Genomic DNA, 14,897 nt, shown 5'->3' with positions numbered 1-14,897 from the left:
TTGGGTGGGAAACAGTGGTGAGGTTCCAGTCTTGCCTCTCCTTCAGTGGCTCTTCCACCTTCAGAAAGTCAGGTTCTCACGCTGTCCCTCAGTTTCAACACAAAAGTTAAACTCGATCATGTCTGAGGCTGTATCAAGATTTTAGCACACGCCGACTCTCTAACTCTCAACATCACAAACTAAGGCAGAACATCCTGCCCAGGGGGACCTGGAGCTTCTCCCCAACCTTAAGGTGGAGTTTCCCAAAATATGAAATGGTGTTTCATGATATTCATGATTGACTTCAGAAAAGACTGAATTGCACGGAGAGGTTGGTCCATTTTCTGATCTCTGTCAAACCTGCATCAAAGAGAAAGTTGCATGTTGGTGCTAAGGGGCCCTGATAATGTAGCGGTTATGTGTTGGGCTGCTAACCACAAGGTCAGCATTTCAAAACCCCAAACTACTCTTTGGGAGAAAGATGGGGCTTTCTGCTCTCACAAAGAGTCACACTCTTGAAAACCCACAGGGGCAGTTCTACCCATCCTGTGAGTCCCTATAATCAACTCTATGGTAGAGAGTTTTGGTTTATTGTCTGCTTGCTTATTTTCTATACTCCAAAGTGAAAGCAGGCTTTGAAGTTTGACCATTGATCAGGCACAACAATAACTGATCAGTGTATTTACATTGCTTTCGATCACAAATGCCCAAAGGCACAGGAGTTAAAGCACTCAGCTACTCACCCAGAGATGGGCAGTTCAAGCCCACTAGTTCCTCAGTGGGATGAAGGTGTGACGTCTGTTTCTGCAAAGGTTTACAGCCTCGGAAACCCCATGAGGCAGTTCTCCTCTGCCCTATTGGATTCCTGTGAATCAAACTTGGCTGCACAGCAGTGGGCTTTCCGATTTATTTTTTTCAGCTTTATTTTTGTAGCTACCATTCTACAAATGGCATGCAACTGGGGTTTTCCACACGGCATTGAATTAAACAACAAAAAATACCATTGTGAATCAATTCCAAGAAAATATTAAGCAAATATAAATGTGAATGATACATAAATATCATTTTAATTATGATATTCAAATTACAGAAATTTGGAAGCCCTGCATTTTAATTGCCTAGTGCTCTAAAACCCAAGTCTTTCTCCACTGGGTTGATTCCAACACCTGTATCTAGGGTTTTTGAGTCTGTAAATCATGACAGGCACAGACAGCCTCATCTTGGTCCTCACAAGTGGCTGGTAGGTTTGAACTGATATCCTTGTGGCAGCCTATATGTAACGCACACTGCTCCCAAAGCTTCTTATCTAGTGCTACTGTCACACACATACCACTATGGCTGTAAAGAGTGAAAACTTATTTTCTCACAGTTCTTGAGACTAAAAGTTCAAATCAGGCTCGAAGTATGTCAATTTGGATGCCTGTGCGAGCCTTTCTCCTGATTTCTGATACTTTACATCTTTCTACTCTTTCCCCTGCCATTCATGCATTCATATCAATTTTGCTCTCATTAAAAATGAGAAACCATTGGGTTTAGGACCCCATCGTATTCAATATGACTCCATTAATGTAATAGGAAAAATCACCAACTCCGATTTCCAAAGTGGGTCATGTTTATAGGGTCAGAGTTTGGGATTTCGGGCCTTATTTTGGGGAGACACAATTCCATCTATCATTCCAAGACACAAGCACTGACATAGGATGCCCTTCACTCCAGCGGTAGCAAAAATTCTTGTACGTAGCTTAAAATATATGAAAAGTGAAATGGCCTTTTCAATGCCATGTCAGAGCAGAGCCCAATGCAGGGTTCCATGGGCCTCAATGTAGTAATTCTATGAGCCTCAAACAAGTCAGTTTGTGTCCGTCAGGTTGTTAGGTGCAGCTGAACATTTGCAGTGTCCCCAGATGTTGGTGGTCAAGCTCAGCCTTCTCTCTTGGCCTTCCATCTCTTGCTAGATGAGTTTAAGTCCTTTATGAAGCGCCTCCCCAGCAACCACTTCCTGACCATCGGGAGTATTCATCAGCACTGGGGCAACGACTGGGACCTGCAGAACCGCTACAAGCTCCTGCAGAGTGCCATGGAGGCCCAGAGGCAGAAGATCCAGCGCACTGCCCGGAAGCTCTTTGGCCTCAGCGTCCGCTGCCGCCACAATCCCAACCACCAGCTGCCTAGAGAGAGGTGAGTACTCTCAATCCCAACCACCACCTGCCACTTTGCAGGCACTGACCTGGCGCCAGCTTAGGCTTGGTGGTTGCACAGATAAACACAATGCCTGGCATGGCTCTGGCTTCATTCCTACTGATTTTGGCTACATAGAATGTCTTCTTGTTTATGGAATCTGCAGAAGTTCAGTTTGTGTGTCCTGTTGGCTCTAGTTAACCAAGGAAAGAAAGTATTATTAGCCCTAACTGCAAGGTGGCGTTCCCCTGGTTGCTTAAAATGTGGTATCTGTTTAATGTTAAAACATCTCAGCAGGGCACATTTTCACATCCTCATCTTAAAGATAAAGTAGTTGGATTGACTATGGAAACCATCAACTTATCCGTTGAGTATTTTGATCGTGGCCAGGAGTAGAGAGAGGCAAACAAGCCAGCCAGGGTGCAAGAGAGAAGGAGGACCACTCTTCCTTCAGGTCAACGAGTGCAGGGTCCTGACGTGAGGGTGAGCGCCTCCTGAGTTTTGCTACCTTGGCGCCTTGCAGCCCTGCCGTTGCTGTACCAGGTTTCATGGGAGGTGGTAAAACACCCAGAGACGGATAAGCCAGACAGAGCCCGTGTCTTCACATGATGTGTGGTGTATGCACCCGCTCAAGGACCCACAGGGAAGGGGTCAGGGCTCAAACCTAGGTTTTCCAGACTTCGTTATCAGAAACTCTCCCCTCGAGCTCGTGTTTTCGGGACACTCCATGTATATCCATCCAGTACCTTCCTTCCACATGACTTGCACTTTGTACCAAGAAAAGTCACAACTAAGCATCACATGGGCCCTGCCCTCTGCAAGCTCCTGTGGTGGTGGGGATCCATCCCGTAAATAGTCCCATTCTGTAAAAGACAACATCCAGTGTGAGAATGGGGAGGAGTCTGTTGACAAGATCTGAAAACACTCCCCACAAAAGGGGGCCACAGGTAAAGGCATCTGGTATCCCAGAATTCCCCTGCTTGAGAAGGGCCCTATTCAATCCTTGCCAAAGTGCAGGCAGATGTTCTCCAACTTTGCAGGCTGTCAGCTCTGAGAACGGGGGGGACATGTAAAGGAGTGGGACAGTGAGCAGCCACATTTTTCAGGTGAGCAGACTGTCCAGAGCACAGACACTGTCCAGGTACACCAGATCTAGGGGAGTCTTGGGTAGGGTTTGTGGGGTAACAGGGCAGGAACAAAAGCCGTTAGAAAAGCATTTGCGGGAAAGACTGGGCATGGGAAAACGCGGACTTGAGATTCAGGAGGCCTGCGTTTGATTCATGCTCTCTCAGAACGAGCTGTGTGGCCCGGGACGAGTCATTTCCCTATTTTGAATACAGGTGTGGCCATTTGGGATCAACCTCTACCCTCCCCACCCCAGCTGTTAGGTGTAGACATCTAGAAATACCCTGCTGCCCCTGGGCCCTTGAAAGAAAACTCACCATGCTGCCTCTTCTCCTGAGATGAGAAAACTGGCCCCGATCTGACCGTTTTTCTCCACTTACCCTGAGAGTTTGCCTGCAATTCCAGCATTAGCGAGTCACTCAACTGTATGCTTAATGAGTATTAACTCCTGGCTGCGGGGGTGAAGGGGGACCACAGACTCTGTCGCATGTTCTTCTGGAGCTCTCTCAGGAGAGCTGAACTTCCTGGCCTGGCTGTGGGCTGCTCTCTGACATCTGAGTAGGAGGCTTTAATGAGCATTTCTCTCACGGTAGGGCACCTCTCTGCCACGGAGCAGTGTCAGCCAGAGGTGCTAACACTGGGAACTGGGGCCACCTCCAGCTCAGCGAGCTAGAATTTGCAAATGAACTGCTTTCTCGGCTTCAGTCGCCCTGCACGCTGGACACTGTGGGACATCAGTCCACTAACAGGGGCAGTTATTCCCACCCACGGGTCACATGGAGGTTCCTCTGCCTTTAAAAGGGTGGCGCAGTAGGGACAGAGTAGGCAACCTGGGCTTGAGTCTCACCCAGACTGGGTCCCAATCCAGGCTCTACCACGTGCAGTCCCAGGGCTGCATGTAAGTCCCCAAATCTCATTTGCCAAGGGGAGAGTGATAACACGTAGCCTGGCACTATTGAAAGTGCCCAGGGCCGTGCTGACTTCGAGAGAACCCATGGAGAGAGATCTAGGGTATGCGCTTCAGAAGTTATTCCCTGGTCTTAGCATCTTCTCTGAATCAACATATTTCCTCCGCATCACCACTATCTTATAAATGAGGTGCTCCATATTTTACAGAGAAAGCAACTGAGGCTCACGGGGTGCAATCGCGTCTGCAGATCAGTACACGAGAATTGATTTAGGGTGCCTTCAGAGAGGTGTTTTCTGGTGAGATCCTGTGAGGGATCCAATATAGACGACTGGAGCTTGGCTTGAAGGCCCACTGATGATTGAGCTAGAGGACCGAGGGGGTTCATTCTGCTTAGCTACTGAGACGAAACAATGCACCCTGAAATGGAGAGGCTCAAAGCAGCACTTTGTTGTCTGCTCTCACAATTCTGTGGGTTGATGCGCACAGTGGGGCTGTTTTCTCCTGGAGTCTCTCAAGTTGGTGGAAGGTGGCACTGGCCTGGAAATCCAAGGTGGTTCATGCCCAAATCGGCCATCGGTGCTGGCTGCCAGCTGGGAGCTCCCATGGGGCTCTCTGTCTGTGTGTGGCTCAGCTCTCTGGCAGCATGGCCACTGGGTTCTGAGGGAGACTGTCCTCACCGAAGCTGCTCTGCTTCTTCTGACTCAGCCTCAGAAGTCAGGGAGATTCATGGCCACCGTCTCCTGCTGAGTAGCTATTGTTATCAGAGGAGAGGGCGCTGATTAAGAGGAAGGATTCTGGAGTCATACTGCCTCTGCTGAAGTCCCAGCCCTGCCATCCATTAGCCTTGTAACTCTGGGGAAGTTACTGACATCTTTGAGGGGAACAACAGCGTCTACTCCGTAGAATTTTGAGGGGCGCGGGAAGGATGAACACGTGCACCGCAGAGAGTGCTTAGGTAAGTGCTGACACATGGAAAGCAGTCATACATGTCAGCTCTTTTCTTCTCGTCGTTATTTTCACCAGACACGGGTATTTTGTCATAGAGATGGCTGCGCACAGTAGCCATCCAGTGAATGTGAGTGTACGTGATGAAAACACATTTCCCCTCTAATCTGCCCATTACTGCCGTGAAGTGGGTGCTAGTGCATCCGGTTTATAGATGGAGGAACTAGTGGAGCAGACATGCAATGAACAGGCCAGAGGTCACACAGCAGGTGAGTGGCAGGATTGGAGTTGTCTTCCTGACTCCCTGGACAGAAGCACAATGAACCAGGGACCTGGGTAGCTGGAGGCTCCAGCGGGGGCTGCAGAGCTGTCGGGGGTTTGTGCTCCACGGTGGTGCTGCACTGTAAGGGGGTACTGCTGTGCTGGTTCAGAGCACCTGGCTTCCAGGGGATCGGGGGCAGGGTTAGTTCCTCAAGGTGGCAGAAGATGGAGACAGACCCCGGTTTGTGTATAGGCTCATGTCCAGTGGTAGATCCCTGACACAAGGCTGCAGTCCAAATGGAGACACAGACACTTTGAGCTCATCCCTGTGGTCAAAGAGAAGAGGCACATTTCAGTACAGGTCAACTCAGGAGGCGTTTCCTGAGAGCTATGCTCTGGGTGCTGGAGGCACCAATCCCTGCCCCAATGTCAAGTATTTATTGGAATAAGGATCGAAAGGCAGATTTCCAGCCATAGCTGCTGCTGGGGGCATTCAATAGCCCTCCGGATACTTAGTAGGTACCCACCATGTATCACATTCTGTTTGAGGGACCAATGACAAACCTCTCGGATCCTGTGTAAACTCTGGGCCCCATGTCCACCCTGAGACTGGAGTTGGGCTGATAAAGGCGAAGTGAGAGCATGCAGGCATAGTCCTCCTATTTCACCCCCCCATCCCGCCCCACTCCAGTCTCGCGCTGTGCTGACTGAGAAAGACTGGGGCTGGGGCCTCCAAGCTTGATCACAGCTTTCTCTAACCACCGAGAGTCTCCGACACTTGGTTTCGTCATCGGTGCAATGAGTATAACATTTTTGGCCAGCCTACCCCAGACGTCTGCTGTGGGATTTGCCTGAGATGGCTTGCCTGGAAGCAAGTTGTAATCTCTAAGCATTCTACAAAAGAGGCCTGTGGATGCAGAGTAAACCAGAAGCCACGTGGCTGGGGAAGACCATGGCAACAGGTGGAGGTCCAAGGCTACACGGAATAACTGACTTGGTCCCACCTACTTTGCACAGGAGGGCCCTGTCCCTAGAAAGGAAATCAAGCCTGGTAAAGTAGAAGGTCAATGAAAGAGGGAGACTCTCAATGAGCTGGGATACAGGGCAGCTGCAATGATTGCCAGGTTGGGCCAGGACCCATTGAGTAGTGTTGCACCCAGGGTCACTGTGAATTAGAACTGACTCGATAGCCCCGAACAACTATCGCAGTGGTTCTCAACCTTCCTAATGCCATAACACTTTAATACAGTTCCTTATATTGTGGTGGTACCCACCCCCCATAGGTGGGCCTATCTGCATGTGGGCGGACCCGCCTGGAGACAGATAGAGGAGCAGTGTCTCGGTTCCTAAGACCATCAGAAATATGCTCTTCTGCGACCCCTGTGAAAGGGTGTTCAGCCCTCAAAGGGGTTGAGAACCGCTGAACTGTAGCAACATAAAACACTTACCAGGGACCAGGTACTCTCCTGTGCATGTTTACCTCAATGAACCACAGCCAATCTGGTAGCACTAATTCACTCCTGTTTCACATTTGGGAAATTTAGGCGCAGAAATGTTAAATGACTCGCTGAGGATTATACAACCAGCAGGAAGCAGGATTGAAATATGAGCAGGCTATTCTTATACTGCGGTGCTACTCTACCTATCCCTGAGGCAAGATTACCTAAACTATTTCGCTGACCTACCTAGACCAATCAAAAGCAAAGATGAGGATGGCACTGGACGGGCCGAGTTTCGCATTTCTTTCTGCAGTGCATAGAGTCATGATGAGTCTGTGATGAGTCTGTACCAATTGTAACAGTAACAGTAACTCACAGTAGCAACAAGAGAGGCTAAACAACGTCATTGTGTTAGAAATCACCTTCAGTGCAAAGCGAGAGGGAGGAGGAGTGAAGGGAGGAGAGGAAGGGAAAAAGGGCAAGAGATACTAGAAGAGCCCACCAATAAAATGATTAATCAAACAAAACAACAACAAAAGGCAAGAGATAAATGCGAAAGGGCATGGAAGACAATAAGAAAAAGGGAAGGAAGAAGAAAAGGAAAAGAAATAGGTTTGAGTTCTGCTGACTTCACTGGGCTTTTGTGCAACTCCATGAACGTTTTGGGAGCATTTGAAAAGAACAATTTGAAAAGAACTGAGCTCAATTATCCTTGAGGTCTCTCCCGATTCTTGGAGAAATGGTACTCACAGAGAGAAACAGTTCAACTCAAAATATTGGTAGAAGGTCAGTAATTGAATCTTTGAGCCGCATCACTTTCAGATGATGCTAATTACTCAATTTTAATGTGTAGCCTGTAGTTCAAACTCTGATCTTCTTTTTCCTGAAATTACAGTGGCCTATTAACGAAGTCTCTCCAAATCTACTGTAATCACTCTCCAATCTGTGCTCCTTCAGGCAGACAGAATTATGACTTCAGAAGCAAATTTGATCATGTCACATCTCTGTTTAATACATTTTGGTTATTACTCACTGCTCTTCGGAAAGAAAGCAAAATCCTAAAGCTATTCTGTCTGCCATTGTATTAGTCTGGGTACTTCAGGGAAACAAATCCACAGAAACTCCTGTATAAGAGAGTTTTATATAAAGGATAAGTGCACACCAAGAAAACATCCCAACCCAGTGCTGCCCAAGACCACAAGTCCAACATTAATCCATATGTCCAACACCAATCCACAAAGTCCTCCTCCATCTCACAAAACACACACAATGAGGCCGACTGCAGGAGGAAAGCCGAATCAGTGAACCTGTAAGTGTCTCAGCACTGGCAGGGGTCTCCACATGGCTGCTCCAGCACCCAGGGCTGCATCGAGGTAGGTCCATGTGGCTTCTCCTTGGGGATGTCTTGTAGGAAGTCAGCCTTGCCAGCTGAAGCAGGGAACTGCTAAGGCAGCTGCACCCTGGTGTGACCATCACAAAGCAAGAGACCCAAGAACTAAAAAGGTGATGTTCACTAAGTCATTTATCCCTCCCACCTTCATTTAACCCCACATGTGTTTATAGGCCAGGTTGGCACAATAAACTGACTCAGCCATAATCTCACCCCTGTCTACCTATTAGGCCATTGATGCTCTCAGTTAAAGCCCCACTAACCTGTTCTCAGTTCAGTAAACATGCATTGTTCCCTTGCACTGCACATGATCTGCACTGGCGGTTCCTCTGTCTGGAATATGCTGCCCTTTTCCCCAGTCACTGTAGTTTACCAGAATCAGTTCTGCCTCACGATCGCCCTGTGCGAGTCAGAGCACAACAGTGAGCCACAGCTTGAGTGTGGCGGATGTGGACGCAAACCTTTCATCTTTCAGTTGGTAGCATTTAACGACTTGTGTTCCTTAAGGGCTCCATTCACTGTGGCAGCATCTTCTCATCGTTCAGTCTCGGACAAATGTTCCTTCATGGGAACATGTCTCCTGTGTCCAAAAGTTGCATGAGAACCCCTTTTCTCATCTTCCCTTGCTCTCTGACTTCTCAATTGAAGGTCAAATCAATGTCTACCAACACCCCATTCCTTGTCGATTTGATCAATGGCATCAAAAACTCTGCAAAAGTACTGGTTCCCAGGTTCTTCACCACTTTACATGCACAACTTCCTGACCAAGTACTAGCACACAATAGCTACTCACACACAAAAAAACCGAGCGCAGTGAGGGGACATACTGGTGATTTTTGACATAGAATGGGCATGCGGACAAAAGCTCTAGAAGTGCAGCCCCCCTGGTCGTATAAAGAATCGATGAGTTTTCTGCAGGTAGATCGCCCTCCTCCTTCAAAGATGATGACAGTCAGGCCTGCATGGGACTTGTTCAAGGCCACCCAGGTGCTGTATGAAAGTCTATGGTGAAAATTCAGACCCAGGCAATTTTGTGAAATGAAAACCAAAATAGTTGCTTCAATAGAATTTGTGTTCAACTGTTCTAGATCCAAATCCTGGTACGATCTCTTGCTGAATCTGTTAGTTTGGAAACTGTTACCTGATGACAGTTAAAATCTGTTGTCATCAAGCAGATCCCCTGTAGCGTCGGGTAAAAGAGTCCCTGCAGGTTTCCAAGACTGTGAATCTTTACGGAAGCAGACCGCTTCATCGCTCTCCCACCGAGCAGACGCTGGGTTAGAACTGCTGTCCTTGCATGTAGCAGGTGAACACTTTTACCGGTGCATGCCACCAAGGCTCCTGACAAAGGGGGCAAGATGAGATCCTTCTCGGGATTCGTGAAATTCAAGGAGATGAAGAGACATTTCTAGCACAGAGTAGGTGCTTAATGCCAGTTTGATTTGATGTTTCCTGCCCGATTTCCTTCTATATCCTGATTATTTTTTAAAAGGTTATAGTATTGCAAAGCAAAGCAGATCCATGGGAGTTTATCTTGTGGGAAGATTGTATAATTATTTGCATTGTCAAGTGACTTTTTGACTGTGGTTTATTTTTACTTCTCAAATTCACATGGCCTTGACCCAGAAGCCCAGGTTGGGCAAGGGAGATATAATTATGCATTGCTGAGCTGAAAATCCCTTGGGGGACTCAGCCTCGGGCTCCCACCCCAGGCCCATTGCTTCTGAACCTGTGTCAGTTTTAAAGAAAGGCCCTGCTCCATACAGTGTTTAATTAGTGTCTGCGGAAAGATGCTGGCCGCCAAGACAGTCACCATCTCTGTTCGGATGACCCTCAGTCTCCTCACTGATTTTGAGTCTTTTCTCTGAGCCCTCTGCTCCCTCTGCCCTGGGTTTAATCTCCATCGACTGCTGTCGTGGGGAAGAGGCCTCTGATTTCTAGGATTTTGTTGTACTGAAGTCAGTTTCAGTTTAGTAGATGGACAGCCCTGTGATGCCACTGATTAGATGTGTCACCTCCAGAAGTCTCTCACCCAACTTGAGCGCTCTGTCCCCTCATCCGTGTGATCCAAATGATCAGAATAACTCCCCCACAGAGTGGCTGTCCCAGGACATTTGTAAGATCTATGTGACAGCTCCTAATAACCTGTAAAGAGACGCACCACTCTTATTTTAAGATTTTCAAGAACCCAGAGGTAGTAGACGTCAAAGAGATGAAGGAGCTTCCGAAGGTTCATGGAAAAATCCCATTATCTTTTCATTTCTTTTTTTTTGGAAATCCCTTTGTATGATGAAGATGCCATTTCTCTTTCCAAGGGTTGCAGGAGGTAAAGCATGAACTTGGCAAATTGTAATAAGGCAAATGAGAGACAATGGAATTTAAGCTACTTCAGACCTCAGGCTCAGAAATCTGACAGGCACAGGTGTGACCATTTACTAACGATGCGCCTTTGAAAAGGTGTTCAGCTAAGTCTCAGTTCCCTAATTGGTCTGATGGAGATAAAAATAGTACCTACGACAGAAAAAGTCAATAGAAGAACAGTGTTAGCATGCAGTAACGAGTCGAAATACAAGACTCTTTACAAGGCAGAACTGGAGACCATTTGAGTCCCTGACTGAAGCAAACAGTTAACACAATTCAGTGGCGTACTGAGAGACTGGAGGTCGGTGTAACCAGAGGTACCTTAAAAGAAAGGCCCGGTGATCTACTTCCCCCCCAAACCAGCCATTAAAACCCTATGGAGCGGAGTTCTGCTCTGGCATGCTAATCCACTTGAGGGCAACTGGTTAAGAGATGAGTTTGTCAGATCATGTAAATCAGTGGTTCTCAACCTTCCTAATACAATTCCTCATGTGGTGGTGAGCCCCCAACCATAAAATTATTTTCATTGCTACATCATCACTGTAATTTTGCTACTGCTATGAATCGCACGATCCCCGTGAAAGGGTCGTTCCACCCCCAAGGGGCTTGCAACTCACAGGATGAGGACCCCTGATTTAAATTAAGTTAAAGTTGTTTGTTCTAGGTGCTCTTGACTGAGTTTAGATTCGGAGATACCCAGCAAATAGCAGAACCTAATGCCATCCAAGCCTTTGCCATCCTCCCAATCATCCCGATGTTTGATTCTTTTGCTACAGCCATTGTGTCAAACCGTCATCTCATTAAAGGGTTTCCTCGTTCACGTTGCCCTCTATTTTACCAAGCATGATGTTCTTCTCCAAGAACTGGCCCCTCCTGACAATAGGTCCAAAGTAGAGGAGACACAGTTCCCCCAGCTTAAGGAACATTCTGCCTGTACTTCTTCCAAGACAGACTTGTTTGTCTTTCTTCCAGCCCCTTTGGTTGTTGTTGTTGTTGTCAGGCACCATTGAGTCATTCTGACTCAAAGTATCCCTATGGACAATGGAAAGAAACCTGCCTAGACCTGTGCCAGCCTCACAACTGCCGCTCTTAAGCTTGAACCCAGTGTTGTGGCCACTGTGTCAGCCCAGTTTGTCTAGATCCTTCCTCTCTTTTTGGCTGTCCCTCTTGTACTTAGGCACTCTGGAGTCAGGTCCAGTCCTCGGTGACTCTATGCGCAATAGGCCAAACCAGCATCCTGTGCTGCCCCTCCAGTGGCTTCAGTATTCCTCACCGACACCATTTTTCTCCAGTCTTCCTCGTCCATACTCAGTGTTTGTGTGCATATGAGATGACTGAAAGGCATCTGGTTCATGCCGGCCTCAGGTGTACCAAGATGTCCTCCAAGCGACAAGTTAGACACTGTAGCCGATGCAGAGGACCCTAAAGTGTGTACATGCTGCCGATTTATAAACACATTTCATTTTAGCTGAAACATATAAATAAAGGCATGCGTTGGCCAACCTATTGCAGTAAGGCCAAAATCTTTTGTGGAGCTGAAAAATGACATGGTTGCCACAGTCTACCTCCTCTGACTGCACAGGAGAAAGAAAAGTCCCAAATGGCGGGGGTCAGACATGGCGCAACCCGCCAATTTTCTTACCAGTTCTGACACCAGCCACCCTCCCACAGCACTTTCTATGCTTTTCCTGCATAGACAATCCTCACATGGAGGACTTCATTAGGGAAGAGAACAGCTTACGAGTCAGAATCAGAAATGTTTAAGATACAGTTCTTTGGTCAGAACAACCGCTTCTCTGCTGTACTCACAGGCGACCCTCTCTCTGGCCCTCAATCCCTTGGCTTGACCCTGCTCAGACAATGTTCCCAAATCATTTTAATTCTTCCAATAAACGACCAAAGGGTACATCCTGAACATATGCATCTCTAACCCTGTGGGTCAGCAAACTTTGGTTCCATAATTAAGTGCCCAGAGGTGCCCCCTTCTCCAAGCAAGCTTCCTGCTAGGAAGCTCCCTGAGCCCAGAGTCGCTTCACCTCTCTCTGTGCTCCGGCTCTGCTGCTGCCGTTCCTCTGCTCTCCTCTGGTGTTTCAGCTTTCTGCGCCCTGGATCGAGGAAGCTTCACATGCAGGACTGTAGTCCCCAAAGTTTGGACTCCATTTGACTCTGCTTCCTTGATGGTAGTGAGGGTTCCCTCGTCCCGTTTACACGATGGTTCGTTTGAAACCCAGCAAGATGGTCAAATTGGACAAGCTCTAGGTTAGCCTTCCAAGTTTTTACAATCATAATTAACCCTGTTAATAATCACAACTGAATCATACAATCTACCCGTACTATCAGTATTTTCCCCCACCTTCTCTTACCTAGAGCCATCAGACAAAAAGGAAATATACGTAGTCTGCATGCTCCCATCAAGCGTGGTGGTGGGAATTATAGAGCGAGGCTAGAACAGCCAGACTAAGTAATGCATTGCAGTGTAGGGGTGTTGTTATATTCTGTGTTTTTGAGATTCAATGACTTTCTTGAATGAAAGAAGAATTATAGTCATATAATATTTCTGCCTTTAGTAAAGAATATCTTACACAATCAAAGTGTGTCTCGGTTTTTATAATCTCTCTTAAATATTTTTCTGTTAACCTAGCTTTATTTAATTGGTGGCAATATTTTTCACCTTATCATTATGGAATACTCCCAAAGTATTCAAATTAGCTTACACGGAGAAAGGCGGCTCACTTTTTTTTCACACTTTTATTTTATTGATTAAGTTTACATTTAATTCCATGATATAATATCAGCCAATAACTATCAAGCAAAGCTCTTGCCATGAAGGCAATTCAAATTCATCATAACCTTAAGGGACAGAGTAAACTTGCTCTTAGGATTTTCAAGGCTGAAATACTCATGACAGGACACTGCCACATCTTTCTATCAAGGAGTAGCAGAGGGTTTTGAACCACTGATGTTCGGGTTAGCATATCAGTGCTTAACCACTGTGCCACCAGGGTTCCTTCCAAATAATAGTGAATAGAACTGACAAAAACAGGTTTGGTTTGCAGAGAGCTGACTCTTGGGGAGTGTGCTGATGAAGCGGCGGGGATAGTGCCTTGCATGTTTTCTAGCAGCACAGCCAACCAGCCTGAGTGCTTGCTCTCTGTGTTGTTGCTTGCTCTCTGTGTTGTTGCTTGCTCTCTGTGTTGTTGCTTGCTCTCTGTGTTGTTGTCCGCAGCACACACAGTAATTATCCGAGGGAAGGAAAGGTATCGGGTTTGGGGGCCAGCCAGTGGACCTTAATTGCGAAAACTTGTTCTGAGACACAGCTCTTCATCCTACTAACTTGCCATTGTTAGTGAAGCTACTAGGTCAAGGTCGTGAAATCTGAAAATAAAAATTATAATAGAATACAATAATATTTAATATAGACTGACTGACTTTTATGTACCAGATACAATTTTAAGTGCTTTACAGATCTTAACTCGTCTAACCCTACAATGTAGTTTCTATTATTTCCCACTTCCTAGACAAGGAATTGAGAGTTGTAAAGGTAAATGCTGTAAGGACAGAGAAGTAAGAAAAATACCCCAATTTTCTTTTAAATTCCAGGTGAAATCCCACTTTCTCGAGCTGCTGCTTTGACTCTTTACTTCATCCAGTGCTTCATTCAGGCTGCTTCATCCAGTGTAGCATTTCACATAGCATGGGGCACTTTTGAGATTTTGCGTTTAAGCCATGAAAGGAGGGACCCTGTTTGTTGGCTGGTTTCCCCCCAGTGGCAGGGAAAGTGCCTAGTACACAGTGACATAGTCTCATTGAACTAAAGTCAGAAAGTGTTTGAGGAATGTTGAAGCTTTGAACTTGGGCTATAGATGATGGTCTTCCAGTCAGGAAAATAATAAGTCCTTCAACTGAGTGGTAGTGTGTAGGTAGTAAGAACTGATCCTGAGTCTAATTTGAGCTAGAAATATAAATTCATGTGAAATAAAAAAATCAGAGATCATATAAACCAGAATTAAAACCATAGATTTTGGAAGCAGGCACCATGGTTGAGATCCTGGTAAACTCTGTACTTAATATACTGGGTCCAAGGGCCTTCATGTTTAATATGGAGATAATAGCAATCACTCCCTGACAGGGTTACTGTGAGAATTACTAAAAGGTGTATGTTGGGTTATTAACCAGTAAAAATTAGCTGCCATCAAATCAGACTCATAATGACACATGTACATCAAAGTATAACATCTGAGTATATACTCCATAGGATTTTCAGTGGCTGGTTTTTAGAAATAGATCTCCAAACCTTTTTTTCTAGACC

At 46.5% G+C, this 14,897-nt stretch overlaps 1 protein-coding gene across 1 annotated transcript in view; it reads left to right on the top strand.

Moving 5' to 3' along the window:
- The window catches only part of BRINP1 (BMP/retinoic acid inducible neural specific 1), a 216,740-nt gene that overhangs the window by 184,648 nt on the left and 17,195 nt on the right, over positions 1-14,897 (top strand). The window contains exon 7 of the mRNA XM_075559034.1: positions 1,935-2,157. Coding sequence (XP_075415149.1) covers positions 1,935-2,157 — 223 coding nt within the window. The remainder of the gene's footprint in view (positions 1-1,934; positions 2,158-14,897) is intronic.

This window comes from Tenrec ecaudatus, chromosome 10, assembly GCF_050624435.1.
Source record: "Tenrec ecaudatus isolate mTenEca1 chromosome 10, mTenEca1.hap1, whole genome shotgun sequence".
Lineage (NCBI taxonomy): Eukaryota > Metazoa > Chordata > Mammalia > Afrosoricida > Tenrecidae > Tenrec > Tenrec ecaudatus.
The sequence above is the reverse complement of the archived record's forward strand: the minus strand, read 5'-3'. Positions and strand labels throughout refer to the sequence as shown.